At 44.9% G+C, this 19,702-nt stretch overlaps 1 protein-coding gene across 1 annotated transcript in view; it reads right to left on the reverse strand.

The window, feature by feature from the left end:
• Nucleotides 1-19,702, reverse strand: part of PLXDC1 (plexin domain containing 1) — a 392,766-nt gene that overhangs the window by 187,845 nt on the left and 185,219 nt on the right. Inside the window, exon 2 of the mRNA XM_078645635.1 lies at nt 17,817-17,992. Within this exon, the coding sequence (XP_078501761.1) occupies nt 17,817-17,992 (176 nt within the window). The remainder of the gene's footprint in view (nt 1-17,816; nt 17,993-19,702) is intronic.

Genomic DNA, 19,702 nt, shown 5'->3' on the forward strand with positions numbered 1-19,702 from the left:
GCATCACGCTGTCTGTCTAGAGTTATACTCCTACAGGACTTTTCAAAAATATCCCTATTGCCTCCTACTCGCCTCTTGACTGCGAATTTCTGTTTGGCAAACATGTGGATGAAGTGCTGCAATCGATAAAGTCAGGCACGGACTGTTAGAAATGGGATTTCCGGTTGGCTAAGGCTTGCGCCAAAGCCAGGCAGAAACAACCACTCTAGTCAGGGCAAAGGAGTTACACGCCAAAGATAATCCCTGCTCCTGGGCCCCAGCAGCAGCACACCCTGCAGCAATCAGGACCCAAGCTGCACAAGAACTCCAGGTATCCAGGGCATCCAGGGGGTGGTCAGGGCCCAGGGAGGCAAGCCTTCCCCTGAACCCCAGCAGCAGCACACCCCTGGTAGATTCTAGTTAGGAAACAAGAACATTGAACATGAGGTCACAGCCTCATTTTATACACAAAAATCCCTTTGTCTAAAGGTGCAGGCAAGGGGCGAACCAGACACAACTGGCTCCTGAGCACTTTGTTTTGCTCAGCCCCTCTGCCTATTCACAGGATGGGTCAGGGACATCAGACACACCACAGGGGGTGGAGCCAGCATTGTGGAGGAAAAGCCCAGCCCTATTCAGGTCTCAGGTGCACTCCTCCACAGCCAACAACATGCAGATCTCCCATTCACCACCGGGGCAGACCCATCCTGACTCCTGGAGCCAGGCACACCAGCCAGCTTCTGCCAATCACAAGCCAGCACATTCACTGCACAGACACAACAACTTCTAGAAGTGGCACTTCCACACTAGACACATTTATGCTGCACACATCATCGCACAGCATTTAATCACACGAGTTTGCACATACCAAACTCAACCTTGCACTCCCCACGCATCAGGAATTACCATGGACACATACATTCCCCATGCATTCCTATGGGAGGGCAGGCCAATCTCACACACGCACTCAGAGAGCGCACGCACTTTACACTGCGCCACAGTGACAAAGTGCGCAAAGACCAGAACAAGGCAAAAAGTTCAGGGGTGAACCTGCCAGAAGGGCCAAGTCCAACAGGGACACAGCTAAATTGCTGACGTATCTGTGGCAAAATACGTTTTCTTCTTTTTAGGAAAGAGGTAGAGGTCAATGTCTCTCTCGACCTCAACTACAGCAGCGTTTTCAAACCTAGTAACAGCAGGGATTTTGATCGCAGTACTCTACACAGCCCTTTCATCAAACCTCCACACCAGCCTACCCTAGAGCATCACATTTGTCGTCCAGCGTCAAGAGACGTCATGACACCAACAAGAGGCCCCTGCTACCGTACTCCCACTTCAATTCGGCCTGCTTGCTCCGAATTCTTCAATCAGTGGAAGCTCATATCTTCTGACAAATGGATGTTAGACGTATTCCGCCATGGTCACACCCTGGCATTTGTTAAGCAGCCTCCAGATTTACCTCCGCAAAGAACTTCTAATCGCCATCTGGCAGTTCTCAAGAGGCAAATCAGATTGCTCCTCTCCAAACAGGTAATTGAAGAAGTGCCTGGCAATCTGGCAAACAACACAATCTAGGGTTCTACTCTCATTTCTTTTTAATAAAGAAAAAGACAGGAAAATGGAGGCAAATAATGGACCTCAGGTTGCTCACCAAAAGTCAACCCTTCAGGATGTTGTCGCTCCTGAAGATTTTGCTTCTCATGGATGCAGGGGATTATATGTCCTCCCTTGATCTTCTGGACGCGTACTTCCATATTTCCTTACATCCAAAGCATCAACGCTTTCTCAGGTTTGAGGTGGCAAGGTGCCATTACCTGTTCAATGTGCTACCCTTCAGGTAAAAGTTGGCCCCGAGAGTCTTCATAAAGTGCTTGGTGCCAGTGGCGGCCTTTCTCCGGCAACCCTGTCACCAGGTTTTCCCTTACGGTTGACGACTGGGTGGGCAAGGCTCTATCCTTCCAGGATGCCAGAAGATCTACGGACGCTATGTTTGGCTCTTTCGCTCTCTGGGTCTCAAACTCAATGAGGAAAAGTCCTCTCTCATTCCTTCCAGGTCACTCATAAGAGCAACTCTGGATACCACGCTTTCAAAGCCCTTCCCCACGAAAGAAAGGTTTTTATGCCTCCAGAAAACAGTGCAATCACTATCCGCAAAAATGTGCATTTCCATCTGGTAGTTCTCAAGAGGCAAATCAGATTGCTACTCTCCAAACAGGTCATTGAAGAAGTGCAACGCAAACAACACAATCTAGGGTTCTACTCTCATTTCTTTTTAATAAAGAAAAATACAGGAAAATGGAGGCAAATAATGGACCTCAGGTTGCTCACCAAAAGTTAACCCTTCAGGATGTTGTCGCTCCTGAAGATTTTGCTTCTCATGGATGCGGGGGATTATATTCCTCCCTTGATCTTCTGGACGCGTACTTCCATATTTCCTTACATCCAAAGCATCAACGCTTTCTCAGGTTTGAGGTGGCAAGGTGCCATTACCTGTTCAATGTGCTACCCTTCAGGTAAAAGTTGGCCCGAGAGTCTTCACAAAGTGCTTGGTGCCAGTGGTGGCCTTTCTCCGGCAACCCTGTCACCAGGTTTTCCCTTACGGTCGACGACTGGGTGGGCAAGGCTCTATCCTTCCAGGATGCCAGAAGATCTACGGACGCTATGTTTGGCTCTTTCGCTCTCTGGGTCTCAAACTCAATTAGGAAAAGTCCTCTCTCATTCCTTCCAGGTCACTCATAAGAGCAACTCTGGATACCACGCTTTCAAAGGCCTTCCCCATGAAAGAAAGGTTTTCATGCCTCCAAAAAACAGTGCAATCACTATCCGCAAAAATGTGCATTTCAGAACGGACATTCAAATAAATGCTAGAGATGATGTCCTCCTGCATCCCGCTCATCCCTAACTGATGCCTACAGATGAGACCCCTTCAGGAGAAGCTTGATGCTCAATGGATTCAATCTCGGGGCTCATTTAAAGACATTGCTTCAGTCACACCAGAGATTACCTCAGCGATGTCCTGGTGGGCAGTCAGAGGCAACTTTTCTCAAGGTCTTTCCTTCCTTACAACAAAACTGAAGTTGGTGATGACATCGGATGCTTCCATAGACGGGTGGAGTTAGAGATTCATGGAAAGTGGTCAGCTCAGAAAGCGCAGTGTCACATAAAACTGTTATAGCTAAAAGCATTTTTTTCTGGGCCTCCAGGCCTTCTTGTCAAGGATCAGGAAATCGTCAATCCTCATTCGCACAGACAACACAACCACCATGTTCTATCTGCTGAAACAAGGTGGAACAAGATCTCATGCCCTCTGTGTCCTCTCATTCCAAAGTTTCTGCAGAAGATCAAACAGGAGCCTTACTGCATCCTTCTAATCAGCTTGGCGTGGGCACGGCAGTACTGGTTCACAGAGCTGTATCGCCTATCAGGGTCCTCTCCAATCCTGTGCCAGCCAAAGGAGAATCTCCTCTCCATGAACCAGGGCCAAGTGGTTCATCCACAAATTCACATGCTTCGCTTGTAGGCTTGGCTCATTATCACACAGAATTCTGAGAGCTAGCAATTTAAAAGAATGTCTAGCAATACTGCAGAAAGCCCAAGCTCCTTCTAAGATCAAGTGCTACTTGGCTAAATAGAAATTATTTTGCTCATGGTGTGTCGGGCATGCTTGTGATCCTCTCTCATCCTCTCTTGTCTCTTGCCAAAGCTGGCCTGGCGTATACATCCATTAGGGTGCATTTGGCGGAAATATCCAGATAGAGACGACGTTCTAGTCACTTGTCCTTGTGGTCTAACAGGCTGGTGAAGAAGTTCATGAAAGGACTCTTCAGGTTCTATCTTTCTATAAAACATCCTCCAGTGCTATGGCAACTGAACTTTGTCCTGTCACAGTTTATGAGGCCAATCTTTGAACCAATTCATAAATGTGATTTAAAGTACTTATCCTGGAAGGTGGCTTTCCTGTTGGCCATCACATCCGCTAGACGCATTAGCGAAATCGGCCTTTACAACAACAAAGCCTTACCTGCAGTTTAGTCAGGATAGAGTAATTCTTGACACTAATTCTTTTATTCCTAAAGTACCTTCTACATTTCCTCTAAATAAGCCAATGATTACCCTCCTTCCTTCCTGATCCATCCTCCCCAGCTGAAAGAGTCCTCCATTCACAGGGCAATAAACAATATTTCAGTTTCTACTTGCACCAGACTCAGTCTTTCCGAAAATCTACTCAGTTGTTCATCACCTTCTCTGTCCCTAGGAAGGGTCAGGCTTTGACGCAGACATCGATTGCTTGCTGGGTCTCATCAACTATACTCTTCTGTCATGAGAGAGCTGGCCGCCCTCTGGCTACCAAGGTCACAGCTCATTCCACACGCAAGGTGGCAGCTTCCGCTGCCCTATTCACCGGAGTGTCCTTGCCTGACATCTGTAGAGCAGCGACATAGATGAACGTCCATACCTTCACGAAGCATTACTGCCTAGATACATGGCAGAAGGCCGATGTAGTGGTTGGGCTAGCTGCTCTTCGAAGTCTGCTCGCATAAGGTAGGATCCTCTTTGTGTCTATTTCTTCATGTACTATTGTTTTATGGTCAGCGATTAATATCCTTCTAATACCTTCTGATTTAAAATAAAAATATATGAGTTTATATTGCCTGCTCTGTATAACTATTGTTTTGTATTTTCTGCCGGAGATCCTTTGATAACTGCTTACTATTCTGATTGAAGCATGTGAATCTATAAAAGATACAATACTGGAGAAAAACAAAAGTTACTTACCCGTACACTGTGGTTCTCCAGTATTAATATCGTTTACAGATTCACATGTCGCCCACCCTCCTCCCCATTCTGGTTCACATTCCATACCTCTCTTGTTCCTCTAATTGTACTTGTGCTCGAAATCTGAGGTATGGTGGCCCAGCAGGGGATGGAGACTCTATGGTCTATGCTCTGATTGGCTGAAGTTTGGATGTTTTAAAACAATGACAGTAGATTGCTAAAGGCTATTGAATTTCTATGGCAAATGAATGTTAAGTTTTAATACTGCTATTTTACTGTTACCATGGGACTCCCACCATGAAGACGGGGAAGATTCCATCATGTGAATCTATAAAAGATATCAATACTGGAGAACCACAGTGTGCAGTTAAGTAACTTGTTTTTTTCCATTGATTTGATCATGTTACACCATGTGACTGGTAATCCATAGTAGCATACAAGGGTTTCTGGGTAGTTCCTTATCACCGCTCCCTGCAGAAACATTGCAATCCTGTATGTATTTAAAGTTGCCATGGATGACGTTATTACCCCAGGTTCCATTTCTGATTAATGGAATGTTATGCATGTTACTAATATGCTGTCTGAATTAGAACCATACATAGAATTTGAAAATGAGGATTTGTATTTGAATTCTGCAAATTATTGTGAAATGTTTTGCTATCATCCCTATGCCCATCACTTTTTACACAGAGCTTGTACTCCATGTGCTGTTTTTAATTCTACTCAGTGGAAACACTGTTTGACATCTCCTATAGGGAGTTCAAATACATATTTGAAGAAGTTTCCTTGTTTTTCCAGTTATGTCCCTTCAGACCCGGTTTCATATCTTTATAATCTTATGCCTTCCCCACCGAAGAAAAATATGCTCACACAAACAAAATTGATTTATTCTGATTTGTTTATTTCACAACTCTGCCTACAGGCTTATGAGTATTTGAAAGATAATATTGAACACAAACAGTTTGGGGAACACTTAATTAGTAGGTCCATGGCAGTGATGCTTTATTTACAGCATGTCTGATTCCTTGTCAATTGGTCTTTCTTAATAAAACAATACAGCAGACTACATGTCTTGGTTTTGGCAATGTTAATTAAACATTTAAAAATGCCAAGCATTCCCTCTATTACAAGGTTTGATAGCTGGCAACAGTTTGTAAATTTCACAGGACAACAGCTTAATGGAATTGTTGTGAATAGAACGTACAGTTCTTCATTTTCTGGTTCAGATGGGTGGTTATTGTGGCCAGTTAATATCAAGGTATGCAGTGCTAGTTTTTTAACTCTTCCATGGGGTTTAAGGCAAGCAGTCAAGGCCTCCAGTATATTTAGAAATAGCACTCAGGGGTTGTCACTATCTATCGTGTAGGGAAACTACACCATCAATGTTTAGAACATTCCACAATCTCAGCAGTAAAACACCATTTATCCATTCTTTCTGATGATATAGATTTACATGATTTTTTGTTAGGTCCAAAATCTCCTCGATCTCAACGTTTTATACATGCCAGTTACAAAGGAATTTGATAACATTTCTCGACAAGAAGCCATGGAACATTTGAGACAAATTGATAAAGAAAATTTGGAAAAAGCTTTGGCTGTTGTTGATAATGGGATGATCACATTGTCAACTCGTATTTATTCACTGAATAATTTTGTTTCATCTACATTCAATATCATACAAAATTACATCTCTATGCTTCAACATGGCCAGAGTCAGTTTAGATCGATTTTGCAGTTGAGTTGGACTTTGCAAGTTTTAAAATCGAATAGAGTGCCATGGAATTATTTGAATGCAGCTGAGTTGTTTTTGTCTTATAATTTGACACGCATGCAAAAAATAATGGCTACAAAACACCATGCACAATATATATTTTTAACTCTGTTTATTGACAGTTTAATAAAAGATAGGTACATAGCATATTGGTGCACTGACATTTCAATAGAGTAAATAAGCATCCCACCCCCCAATATATCCTACAAAGCCTGCCCCCATCCACCACCTTAGCGGACGTTTGTGATGGACCCAGATGGGCCTGACTGCGGCCTCACAAGGCCAGAAGAAACAAAATCATTACAAATTGCTCCTGTAAGCGTTCCATGGCACCCAGATTTTTGTCCTTTTTTGGAGGCAACCCCGTCCATCATATACCCCCTCTTATCCAACATACACCAATTCATATTGCGATTCCAGTCCCCCAACCAGGGCATCTGCTCTGCCCCCCCCCATAATCTTGCCATATTACTTTTAGCTGCCATTAGTCCCAATGTCCACCAAATTTGTGCCATGCAATTCAGGTCTGTTGCACTCCAGATGTTGAGGAGACACCATTTTGCAGAGGTGGTCATTGAGCCCCCCCGGTCACTTAACACATATATGCCATCACCTCTGCCCAGAAACTTTGTAGCCGGGGGTAGTCCCACATGATATGGTAGAACGGGCCTTGTTTCCCACTACTTTGCCAACAACCCATCGTCCTCACTCAACCCATCTTATACAATGTAGCTTTGGCGTAATAGCACCAATGTAGTGTTTTTAATTGCACCAATCGGAAACCCGCCGCTACGGGCACCTCCTTTGGGGACTTCAAAGCCTACACCCAGTCATCATCCTCCAGCTCCTCAAGGTCTTGGGCCCATTGCTCCCTCAAGTGTTGCAGTGCATCAGTTGTGTTATTGAGTAGCTTTTTATATGTCAGGGAGCTCGCTTTCCATGACATGTATTTATCTAAGAGGCGATCTTCAAGGGGTGAGTACTTGGGGAGCACTGTTACCTTCAACCACGGAGTGCCTTATGCACCTGGATGGAGCAGTAAATCTCAGTAGGAGTTAGTTGATAATCGAGTTGGATGTCTATCCAAGGGATTACGTCCCCATAAACCCAAAGGTCTCCTACTCGGCAAAGGTCAATTAAGTACCATTGATTGAATCCTGGCTGTGTTCCCAGGGGGCCTAATGCCATAGTATCCCAAAGAGGAGTAGCTTGCATGATTTAACCCCACCATCCCAGGGCCTTCGGAGCTGTATGCCAGAGATTAACCACAGTGGCAGTGGGCCCAAGAAGGGAAGTGTTCCAGGAGGTGCCATAGATGGCCCTAAGGTAACCCGATAGTTGCATAATTAATCTATCCACACAAAATGCAGGTTCTTCTGGGGGAGATAGATCCAACTGTTTATGGTGGTAAATTGCGCCGCCCTGTAGTACTTCTGTATGTCAGACAGGACTATGCCCCCATCATACCATCCCCTGGTGAGTTTGTGTTATGCAATCCTGGCTGGTCACCCATCCCAGAGCAGTATTCTAAGTTCCCTTTTGATTGCCTTAAAATAGGAATTATGCACCCACCAGGTAGGTTGCGTTCTGAAGAACATAAAGAACATGGGGAAGGGACTTCATTTTAAAAAGGGCAGCTCTGCCGAAGAGAGACAATAGCAGGGACCTCCAGTGCTTAAAATTCTGCCTCAGTCTATCCAGTGGCGGTGAAAGGTTTTTGGTGTAAATTAGCTTGGGATCCATGGTGATATATATACTGAAACCCTTCTGTGACTATTGTTGCCTCGTAATCCTGGGGCAGTTGTGTCACTTGGCTTCGCAGGAGATAGATTTGGGATTTTTCCAATTTATAGTGTAGACTGAGTAGCGGCTAAAGTTGGTAATGATCTGCATGAGCCTATTGAGTGTATCAATGGTGTCTGTAATGTATAACAGGATGTTGTCCGCAAACAATGATATCCTGTCTTCCCAGTTATCATTCCAGTATAGGCCGCGGACCAGTGGGTCCTCTCTGATCCAAGCCACCAAAGGCTCTAGTATCAGGGCAAACATTGGTGGTGACAGGGGGTAACCCTGATGGGTGCTATGCTGAAGACTAAAAGCCTGGGACAGCCCTCCATTTACCCTCAATTGGGCCAATGGGCTTGTGTAAAGCAGTCTCACCCAGCTGATGAAGCGCAGGCCAAAACCCAGTCTGGACTAGACCTCGAACATGTAGGGCCATTCCATTTTGTCAAATGCCAGTCTGGCCTCGAGAGAAAGAGTACTAATGCACTCTCCTGAATTTTGATTGGTGGGCTCAACACACCATGGAGGCATCGCAAGTTAAGAGTGGTACTGTGGCATGGCATGAAGCCCGACTGATCCGGTGGACAAGTTGTGACAACTTTGAGCAAGCCAAAAGCCTCTACTTTTGCTAGAATCTTGACCTCAGCGTTGCGGAGTGACATAGGGTATTATGAGGCACAGTCATTAGGTGTGTTCACATTTTTAAGAATGACCATGACAGTGGCTAGTCGTTGGTCTCTGGGTAGTGATCAGAGATGCTGACATTCCTTGAACATACGCAGCAAGTAAGGGGCCAGTCTTGAGGCCATTGATTTATAGATCTCGATCGACACACCGTTTTGGCCTATGACATTGCCCGGATTAAGATCACTTATTGCTTATGTTATCTTGGCTTCAGTTAACTCGTCTTCTAGGAGAGCCCTGTCAGACTGCTCAAGGGTCAGATAAGAGCTCGCTGGATTCTTCCACCGGGGAGTATATCTGAGTGTAATAAGTAGCAAAGACATCAGCTACACCTTGTGGGTCTCTCACTAGTGCTCCAGGGCCCATGTATACCTCTAACACCAAGTGGCCAGCCTCTTCCCTTTTGTGCAACTAGGCCAGGAGTTGTTCCGCCTTGTCACCAACCTTATTGAGGCGGATCTGCGTTGCTGTATGACTTGCCTTGGCGGCTTCAGTTGCCGTGTCTCTATATTCTTTTTGCTTTAGCTGCAAAGCTTGTCGGGTGTTGGTTGAGTCTTGGGACAGAAGATCCCTCTCTTGTGTAACCGCAACTCTTTTCCAATGGTCTTGAGTTTAGCCCATTTGTCTCTTTTGTGGCCCACCATCAAAGAGAGGCCCTTTGTTGACTGTCTAAAAAGCCTCCCCTAGGGTATGTGGAGGCCTAGTGTTTGGTGAAATAGTGTTTTGTTGCCTCTATAATGCCCTCTTTAATACGTGGCACTTTGAAGTGGGAATACCAAAGGCCGACCAAATTGGGGAGTGATCCGAGATGCCCCAGTCTAAATGTTGAACGTCTGAGTAATGATTGAGAAGATACCTGAGCGTGACAAGGTGATCAGTCCGGGAGAATCTACTGTGCACCCTGGAGTGAAAGGTGAAGTGTTGCAGTCTGATGTTATAGGCACGCCAAAGATCAATTAAGACAAGGGCTGCGAGGAAATCTGGTAGTGGCAAGCGGTCTCACTCCTCACACAGCACCAAGTTAAAATCACCCAGCAACAGCAATTTAGCATTCGACATTTGGAGCAATAGGGAGCTTAAGATAGGTAACAGTAAGGCGTGGAGGCGGGCGGAACACAAAACGGAGCACACATTTATCATCACACTCTCCCAGCGCCCCTGGGAGTCTGACCACGTTTGGTCGATGATTAGCGGAAGTGATTTTCCTATGAGCATCCTGACTCCTCTGGAATCAGCGGTGTATTCCGCGTGTATGGACATTCGGTATCCCAATCTATCCATTGCATGATATGTGTTGCCCATCATGCGGGTCTCCTGGAGGAGAACAAAATATGGTATACTGCATGACAACTCTTCTTTTAATTTGATCTCCCAGGCCAATTACATTCCAGGAGAGGCCTTTATTTTAGACCTGTGAGGGGTCACCCAAGCGTGTATGAGATCAAGTAGACTCAACTGTCTGGCAGGGCACCCTCTCTGTCATAGTAAATGGGGGGACATGCACTAATGTGTGTATGTCTATATGCTGTCAGTGAAAGTGTATCACAGAATAGCTTCACCGTCAAAAACTAAAAGAAAATCTGACCTGGACCCACCCTCCCTGCATAGTAGACATAGAATTGCCGTCCCCTAACCCCCACCCCAAAATTGCAAAGTGCCTGTCGCATGAACTAGTGCTGAAACAATAAGTGACAGTGGCAACCACCAGAACAATATCCCCCTACCCGCTCCCCACATTCAGAGTGCTCACGTGTTAACAAGAGTTATCTGTCTGCGTGGATAGCTTGATCGGCCATGGGGACATCAGCAGCCGGCCCAGCGTCCTTAACCTAGAGAAAAGGGAAAAAATGGGGGGAGCAAGGGGCGATTCCCCTTGCTCCAAGTCACTACTGTAACACAGATCTCGGTGGCACTTTGCTTCATCCCACTCCGTCTGACTAGTCGTTGGGCAGTTCCTGGCAAGGTTCCACTCTTGTAGCGATCTCTGCCCATGTTGCACGTCGCTTGAGTCGTCTCATGGGTCCGAGGCATCAGAATCTCGCCACTATCGTGTGCACTGGTTTTTGGGATCTTACACCACCAGCTGGCCTCCAGCCATCAAGCCAGCATCAGGCCTTTTCAAGGGTTATGAAGTGCTAAGTCTTCCCCTCTGCCACCATTTGTAAGTGTGCTGGTAACAGCATGGAGTACTTTAAGCCATGGTCTCGTAGGGCACATTTCACTTCCAGAATCCTACGGCGCCACCTTTGGACGCGGAGCGTGAAGTTCGGAATGAAACTGATGGTTGCTTTTTCGTATTTGACTGGAGGGAACACTTTGCGCTGCTTGCAGAATTACTTCTCGATCCCTGAAGTTGAAGAGGCGGGCAATTATCATGCGGGCTGACACACCTGGTTTGGGCCTGGTACCTGGAATTCTGTGGCCCCACAGTGAAGTAATTTTAGGCTCTTAGGACTTTAAGAATGAGATCTTCATCGAAGAGATCTACTACTGGATTCTCTGCCTTCTTCAGGATCCTGACTGTGCGTATGTTTTTCCTCTTCAAACGACCCTCAAAATCCTCAAGCTTCATCCCCAGGACCTTCGTTGTGAACAGCAGCTCCTTTACTTGTTTCCACAGAGTCTAGAGGGTCATAAGGCCGTTTTCCACCTCTTTCAACCGGGCACCCATTTTGTGGAGATCTGCCCTCACCAGTGCGACCTCTGTGGAAGCAGTGTCTAATTTGGTTTCCAGAAATCCATGGATTCCCTGAATTGCTGCCATAATGTCATTGAGCGTGAGGGTCTCCCTTTCGGATTGGGTCTTTTCCACAGGGCTAGGCGCGCTTTCCATTCGTGTTCTGCCAGCGCTGTTGCTGGGAAGTACGAGTTTATTAGGTTTAGTTTGATGAGCAGCTCGGGTGCCTTGACCCCCTGTCATCGCTTTTCGTAGAGCAGAATCTCCATTGTCCAGTAGGTAGGGAGGGGGGATCTACCCGCTACCTGCTGGTGAGTATTCGTCAGTGGGTTACCTCCCTGTGGACTGTCAGGTTTTCCACCGCAGGTCCGCCCAGGGTTCTTGTATTGATCGCAGGGCCCAATGAGACACGTTAAATGTTATGTTTATGTTATGTTATGATATGTTATGTTATTATGTTATGTTAAATAGTATGACAGAGAGCACGCTAAAAAATAGGAAGGCGCAGCAGTCTGTCACTCCCCCAAAGGGTTCAGGCCACTCCCGGAGTCTTGGGGAGGGAGAATGGAGGAAGAGGAGGTCCCAATTCCCCAGAGTGCTAACCAGCATGGTAGGCCCAGAGCGTCTCACAGTGGGGCTGGTAGTGTGTCTGTAGGTGTGCCAATTAATAGAGTAGTGCCCCCAAACGCCAGTGCGTTGTGCACCAGGTCAGTATGTGGCAGTTCTGAGCGGGTACTCTCAGCCAGGTCAGGTGCAATCAGCCTTCACCCCAGCGTACCAGTCAGCAGTACGCCCCTCTCTCAGGGCCCCCACGCATCTGTGGCACCCCCTGACCGCATGCAATATATGAGGCAGGCTAGGTGAGCAGTGAGAGAGCCAAAAACAAGGCGTTTAGGATGCACCGGCCATCACAATTGTGATCCTGGGGCCCCCTTTGACTCACCATAGGCTCCATTGGATGCAGAGGACTGATGGTCCAGTTACTGATGCTTCAAGTAATTCATGCAGGGAAAACAGACCGTCGCCTCAGCAGAAGCGTTCTGGTGCCCTGCTGCTCCAAAGTCCTTTTGGGGCACATTTATAGCTGAAGTGCACACTTAGGGATCCTAAACAGCATTCCCTAGCGTTGCGCTGCCCAGTAGGCTGACTGTGCCAGAAGAGCAGGACTGTTGTGCACTTGAAGGGTGCGTCCGTCGGGCACTATTCCCGGTGCCCCCTTTCACTCACCAGGGGTCCTGCATGGCATATGGGTCTGTCTGCTCCTTTGGATCAGACAAGGCCACTCACAGGGGTCTTGGATGTTCTGGAGACGTATGGGGGTCACATCTCATCAGGCCCAGTAGACCATGAAGAGGTGTAGTGCAAGACGCGGGTCTCTGCCGCAGCCGTAATTTTCAATCAGCCAAAGTCCGTGCAGGGCACCAAATCAGCTGGCAGTACAATTTCTGAAAGTTTTTAATCCCTCCAGGCCCACCAGTATTTCTGGGCTGTGGATGTGGGCCCCAGCTGTGTTCAGGTTCAGGGCTCCAGTGCTGCTGAGGCCTCTCCATCACTTAAGGCCATGGCTGCGCATGCCGCACTAGGCTCTGCAGGACGGTGTTGGTGAGTTTCCCAATTAGCGCCTGCAGATGGCTCAGTGGTAGCTTCGGATGTCGGTGATGGGCCACAAATGCTGGATATTTGGTTATATATTCAGGGTATTGGGCTAGTGGGGATCGGGAGCCTCTCTAAGAAGCGGCCATCTTGTACGGCAGGGCACGCCCCCACCATGCTTAATATTGAACATTTACAGAAGTTGCCTTTTTTGGTTGCTAAACCCCCATCTGCCTACTAGCTCATTCACAATTTAATTTTTCTTCCAATTTCCACGTTTAATCTCACTTCGTTTGTAAGTCATTATCAAGTAGACAGATGTAAGGAGATTGGTGCACATTTTTACACATAACTAGGTTTCTCCCTTTTCAGTACAGATGCATACACAAGTACAAAGAGGCCTGTGTTAGTTTATGTGAATGTGGAACTTCCTTGGTTCCCTCCTTAGTTTTCAGAGTCTTGATGGAGTTTGTAATGCATCCATTACTAATTTAGCATGGTATTTTAAGGGTGTTCCCATACAATTTATTTATTTATTTATAAAGTTTTATATAGCGTGAACAAGATCCCGAAGGGCTTTACAAAAAGGATGGAATGAGAATAATACATACAATATCGACATTAAATAGGAATAAAAGCAATAATAATCACATAATTACAAGACTACTGAGTCAAAAGAGAGTAATACAATAAGCAGGTACATAGTGGACTAAACGGGGGGCACACTATGAGATAAAGAAGAGCAGCATCCAAAGATGGTCCAGTGGTTGTAGGATCAATGACCTTGAGCAGGTGAACCTAGCCCAATTAACGTAGGAATTTGTTCATTAAGAATCTTTTGATTTCCAGTTTGAAAGCAATCGTTGAGGAGATTCTGCGTATTTCCAGTGGACGAGAGTTCCATAACTTTAGGGCAGCGCCGGAGAAGGCTCGCTGGCAAGTTCTCTTTTTCCTAAAGATTTGTGGTTTTAGGAGGAAAGTGTTAGTGCTTCTTGAGGCTCTGCCCCCACAGGATAGGAACAGTTCCCCCAATGGGAACAGTCCAGCCCGAACCTCAAAGCCAGGTCCTCCCTGTACCGGAAACAAGCATCCCCGGACCGGTCTCAGGGTAACACCCCTCACCTAGCCATTGGGTTCAGGGTCAAGACTAATTTGCATATGGCTGGGTTCAAACTGGAATGACATTGTTCCTCATTCTGTTCATCAATTGTTCTTTTTGCATTTGTCACCCCGAGTGGAACAGGTATACCCAGACGTGGGTCCCGTGCTCACCATGCCACTGGAGTCAAGCTATCCTTGCTGATGAGGGATGAAACCATGAAACCGGTCCCAAGATGCTTGCCTCCAGTCCAGGGAGAACCCGGCCCGGCAATTTGGGCTGGACTGTTCCCATTGGGTGCAGGGTCAAGACTGATTTGCAAATGGCAGAGTTCAAACTGAATTGGCATGGGAAGCAAAAAACTATGGATTTAGGCTCAGATCTCGGTACTGGGGTGAATGTATGACATTGTTCTGCATTCTGTTTATCGATTGTTCTTTTTGCATTTAATATTTTATGAAGCATGTTTCTAGATTTCAAATTCCTGCCATTTAAACAAATGGCTGTGTTTTTCTGTAATAAATACTATGGCACCTTTAATTAATTAAGATTGAATTTTTGTTGCTTTCTAATGGGAGTTATTTAATTTTAAACGATCAAAGTTGTAGCAGGATGAAACCAGGTGTCCCTTATGTAGTTGCTGTTTCCAATATTGTGACTTGCTGTATGCATATTTTATATCCTCCCACACACTATAGTAGGAAAATTACTTTGTGGCCCAATTTCCTAGTAGCTATAATATGCTTTGACCAATTAGGCAGACTGAAAGCTTTATTGTTTCAAAAAGATGTGATTCTTACATTTGCCCGAGAAACTTTTGATCTCCAAGTATGGCGTTCCTCTCATCAGAAGTGCAATCACTTTTACAATCTCAATTGCCATAGCATTTCGCTGAGCTTGAGCGGATTGGATGATCTTTTAGTTTTTTTTGTCTTTTGAATTTGTTTTCGGTCAAACAAGACTATTAACACTGTCATGTCTTTATTGTAGAGATGTACAAACCTGTTGACCTCCTGCTCATTAGGGATCAAATGTAGCGTGTGTGTAACTCCCGAAACTAGAAGTGAGTGCCAAGGTGTCTCAGATCTCTGACCCTTTGCCTGATGTTGTGGGCTGTAGTGTATGTCATCCTTCTTTCGTTATAAGCAAGTCCAACATGTATCATTTAGTGGGCATGGGGATTGATCAAAACTCATTGAGAATACTGTTGAGAAAAACTGAGGATAAAAGCGATGCAGCCTTTTCTTTTCCATCTCCGCAACGACGGTTTGAGTCCGCAAAACAAAAATGTTACTCTAGTTGATTAGGAATCACAAGATGTCCAGCCGGTCAGTCTACTAAACATATCATGGGTTTTCAAATACAGTGAAGCTGTAATTAGAATGCTTATAAAGTCTGGTATAACTCTTGTTTAAAAACGGATTTTGGGTCAGTTGATCACTTTAATTGAAATTGGATATTTGTTCCATCGATGAAGGAACATCTGCTTCTATAGATGAGACAACCATATGTGGGGATACAGAGCATCGCATTTCTAATGAAAATAAAGCATGTATCAGATTTCAATGCAACAACTCATCATCATCAAAATTACTTTATTGGGCATACAAAAATACCATAAAAGTACAATGAGGTAAAAAAGCAACAATAATTTTGGCCTTATTCAAATACATGTGCACACATTTCACAGATGTTTGACAAGTATCTATAACATTCATCCTTAGATTTATATGAGTTATCCTCAATAGCAGTGGGACATCAACATTTATGAACAATTACTTTTAAAATCTAGCAGGGTAGGGGCACTAAAATATAATGCCAACATGATAAAAGGGTACCCGCCTCCCACCTAATACATTATTTAATCAGCATGCAATAACTCAATAATTACTAAGAACAGTGCAGATAATCTGTTGCCTTGAAACCTTTTGAACACTTATGTGGATCATATGACTGACCATTTTCTAATGAAATAGTGCTGCTTTTCCAACTAGTTGCCGTGAAAAAGCATTGAGTGTCGCGAAACACGTGTTGACTGTTGTTTTTATTTCTTCATTTCATGATCTATGTACAATATTGTTTCTTTCTTAATCAAATGAATACATGCAATGGTACTGAAAGAAAATGATAAATGTAATTCAACTATGTATTACATGTTGATGATTACACAAATAATGGTTTGTTGTTCATGAGATTTATATATATTAAAATGAATTTGGAGAATATGGAATTGCACTCTCGATTTTCTTAGGTGCCTCTTCTGGGATTTATATAATAGTTACATCTGTAATTATCAGTTAGAGAGAACTTAGCACTGGACATAACCTCTTTGCCTCTTTTTCCTTGATGTATTAACTGAAATTGATTAGGGATTCTATGAGTTCGATGAGTTATTCCATAAAATGGTGTGGTAAGTAAGAGGGTGCTTAGTGATGTGAAGCATAATAGGAGCCGGGTCGATCATTTTTTTATTCAGTAAATATTTGGATCATTTCACTCTTTAGACCACAGCATTGTATCAGGTTTTTGTGAATAACTGCTATCTTGCCTCCTGTTTTGTCTATTCTCTCAGTGCCAATAATAGATTATTCGAGTGGGCCAAGCTGGGAGAATTAATTCAACCAGGTTTCAATCAGGAAGTTTCGGTGTAGGTTGATTACTGCTGATATGGAGTTCTGCAGGAGGGTGAATGCTTTTACCAGGAGTTGTATGTATTCTTACTTTGTTGGGTTGCCTAGTTGGATCCCTTTTACAGTGTATGTTGTAGCTCCTTTATTGCATTCCCTTATATGGATGTTCCCGGCCCCTTGTGGGAGTGTCAGACATTATGTTTGAGATATATACTTCAAGTAGTGCCTCAATGCATTTACTGAACAAAGGCGTCACAATTTTACAGGTTTGCGATTCTTTTTTACTGGAAGGCTTGGATTCAGTTATTATATCGTTTTAGCGCTAGTGCCAGTGTGCTATGATAAGAGAGGTCTCACTGGCATTCGTGCATATTTGTACCATGCATGAGGAGGGTGCATCCGTAAGCTGGGTTGTCTAGTTTGGCTGAGATCATTTGAGGTTCATTGTTAGGCCAGAGGACTCTATGAGTGATTTCAATCTTTTTTGATGCTGCAGCTATCCATTCTTGTGGGTCTTATGAAGGACATGGCAGTGTTAGGCTCAGTACAAGGGGGGAGAACTCTCTGTGTGATTGCCTAAGAGGTTGGAACTGCTCTGTCTAGGTCTTCAAAAAAAGTGTGAAGATATAAAACTTTATAATTCATAATTTTCTCACAGGTAACCACACAGGTTTTTGCATCAGAGCCCTCTCCTGCTTCCACCCCGCGCAGAAAGCACAGCCAGAGTGCATACAAATATTTAGACATTTTATTCTAATTATTCCGGTCTGTTGTGAGTGGGGAACTATGACTCAGTGAACGTGTGCTCGCTCTACTTACCACAATTTGTGTCTTATTGTCTGGGAGAGTATCGATGGCCAGACTGACACCCGCTAGGTCTTGGCTGACGTGGGAGCCCCTGGTGTTGGGCCGCTGGGTTGGGGCATCTCGGGGCTGACGCCTCCAGAGTGTCTTCTTTTCTTCTCCAATATACGTCAACCCCACACTGATTAGTCCTGTATGTATATAGAGAATGGGAAATTAGCTGTTAGGTGTTAGTGTATTGTACAGGCACTCAGTTTACACAAAAGCAGACCTAAGAAGAGTCACAATTACAACCACAAGGGAGTCCCAATAAGGAGCCAAGAGGTCTAATGCTGTGGCAGAGATATGTATGACTGGGTAAGTGTTGTAGAAGATTGAAACTTCTCCACGAGACAAGTAAATAGAAAAACAACCATTCTGCTGCTGAGACGAAGCAGTCACAATAGGAGGAAAATGCAGTCATCTGAAACGTAGAGAATTATGGCAGCAATGGTAAAGATAAAAGTTTGGATGATACATTTTATTGGCACAAGCAAATCAGCCCCTGATTTGTTCCAGGTACATGTTTAAGATTTCAGGTTCTCCTGGCATCCTTTCTTAGTAAGGAATTACTCATTTTTTAGCAAAACCATCACGTTTGTATCACGAAAAGATGGGAGGAGAAAGTTTTGAAAAGATAGCGTGGCCGACTGGCCGGTCAGTTGTAAAGTCTGGCAGACTCTACAGAATGCGAAAGCGTTTGCCAAAGTAATCACCTTTCACCTTTGCAACCATTGGACAGATAACTAACTTAGGGTGAAGGGGGTGTGCATGTCCAAATGTGATCCGTAGTTTCAAAAGACGTTTGCAGGTTGGGTTTATGTTTCTATGTGGATCGAAAGGTTATGTGAAAAGGAATAAAAAAAAAAGTCCCTAATATGGATTTATTCCTTTTTCAGATGTGTGTTGTGTCTGGTCATCCAATAAAACAGGAGCCGGAACAGCTTGTGAAGGCGCAGAGTTTAATAAGGCACACATGGCAGGGCACAATGCAGCAGCCTCTTCCCCTAGCAGAACAGAATGCCAGGAACAGGCAGTTCATGGAACGTGCAGCATTCCAAATTCCACAACAGGAATAACATTATACAAGCGTAGCAAAAGGCACATAACCAATTAATCCCATTGAAATAAATCGCAGTACACGTTTCCAGTAGTGAATGAGGCTTTATTTCCACAAAAGTATCGCCCACCACGTGCGGGGACCGGCCAGCTCGGATCCCTAAAGTAACTGATTCATACTGCGGAAATCCTGTCTCACCGTTCCCTACGCACCAGGGTGGGTCGCATGTAAACACCATACATCATAATGGCATAAGCAGAACGCTACATCCCCTTCCCTCCTTAAAAATGAAAGCAAGAGAAATGCTCTGCATGCTGAGTTACATGTTAATACATTATAAAATCTTGAAACTTTGCGAGATTTGGCTGGTCTCCTGGGTTCTTGGTACCTACCTATTCAATGGTGGCTCCTCACCTAAGGCAGAGGAGCGACGCCCCACTGCCAGGAGCAGCAAAGAAGGGAAAAAAATAAAATGATAATAACATAAGAAAAAATAAAATGATAACAACGGAACGTTATTATCATTTTATTTTTTCCACCTGCAACAGCATTGCGTGAGGGGGCGGGGCGTAGTTGCAGGGGAGAAGTGGTAGACGCTCCTGTGTGCAATGACTGTTATGCGCACTCCCCTGTTCTCCATGCAGGCTGCATTACAGCCTGCATGGAGAACATTCCCACTCCTACAACCCCTGGCTGAGCGCCGACCAATCACAACGCTCCACGCTAAGGGATTGGATCCTGGCTGCCTGCTTTCAGTTCCGACTTGGAGTCGGACACAGGCAAGCAGGTAGAAGACACGGCA

The sequence above is a fragment of the Lissotriton helveticus genome, chromosome 5_1 (assembly GCF_964261635.1).
Source record: "Lissotriton helveticus chromosome 5_1, aLisHel1.1, whole genome shotgun sequence".
Taxonomy (NCBI): Eukaryota; Metazoa; Chordata; class Amphibia; order Caudata; family Salamandridae; genus Lissotriton; species Lissotriton helveticus.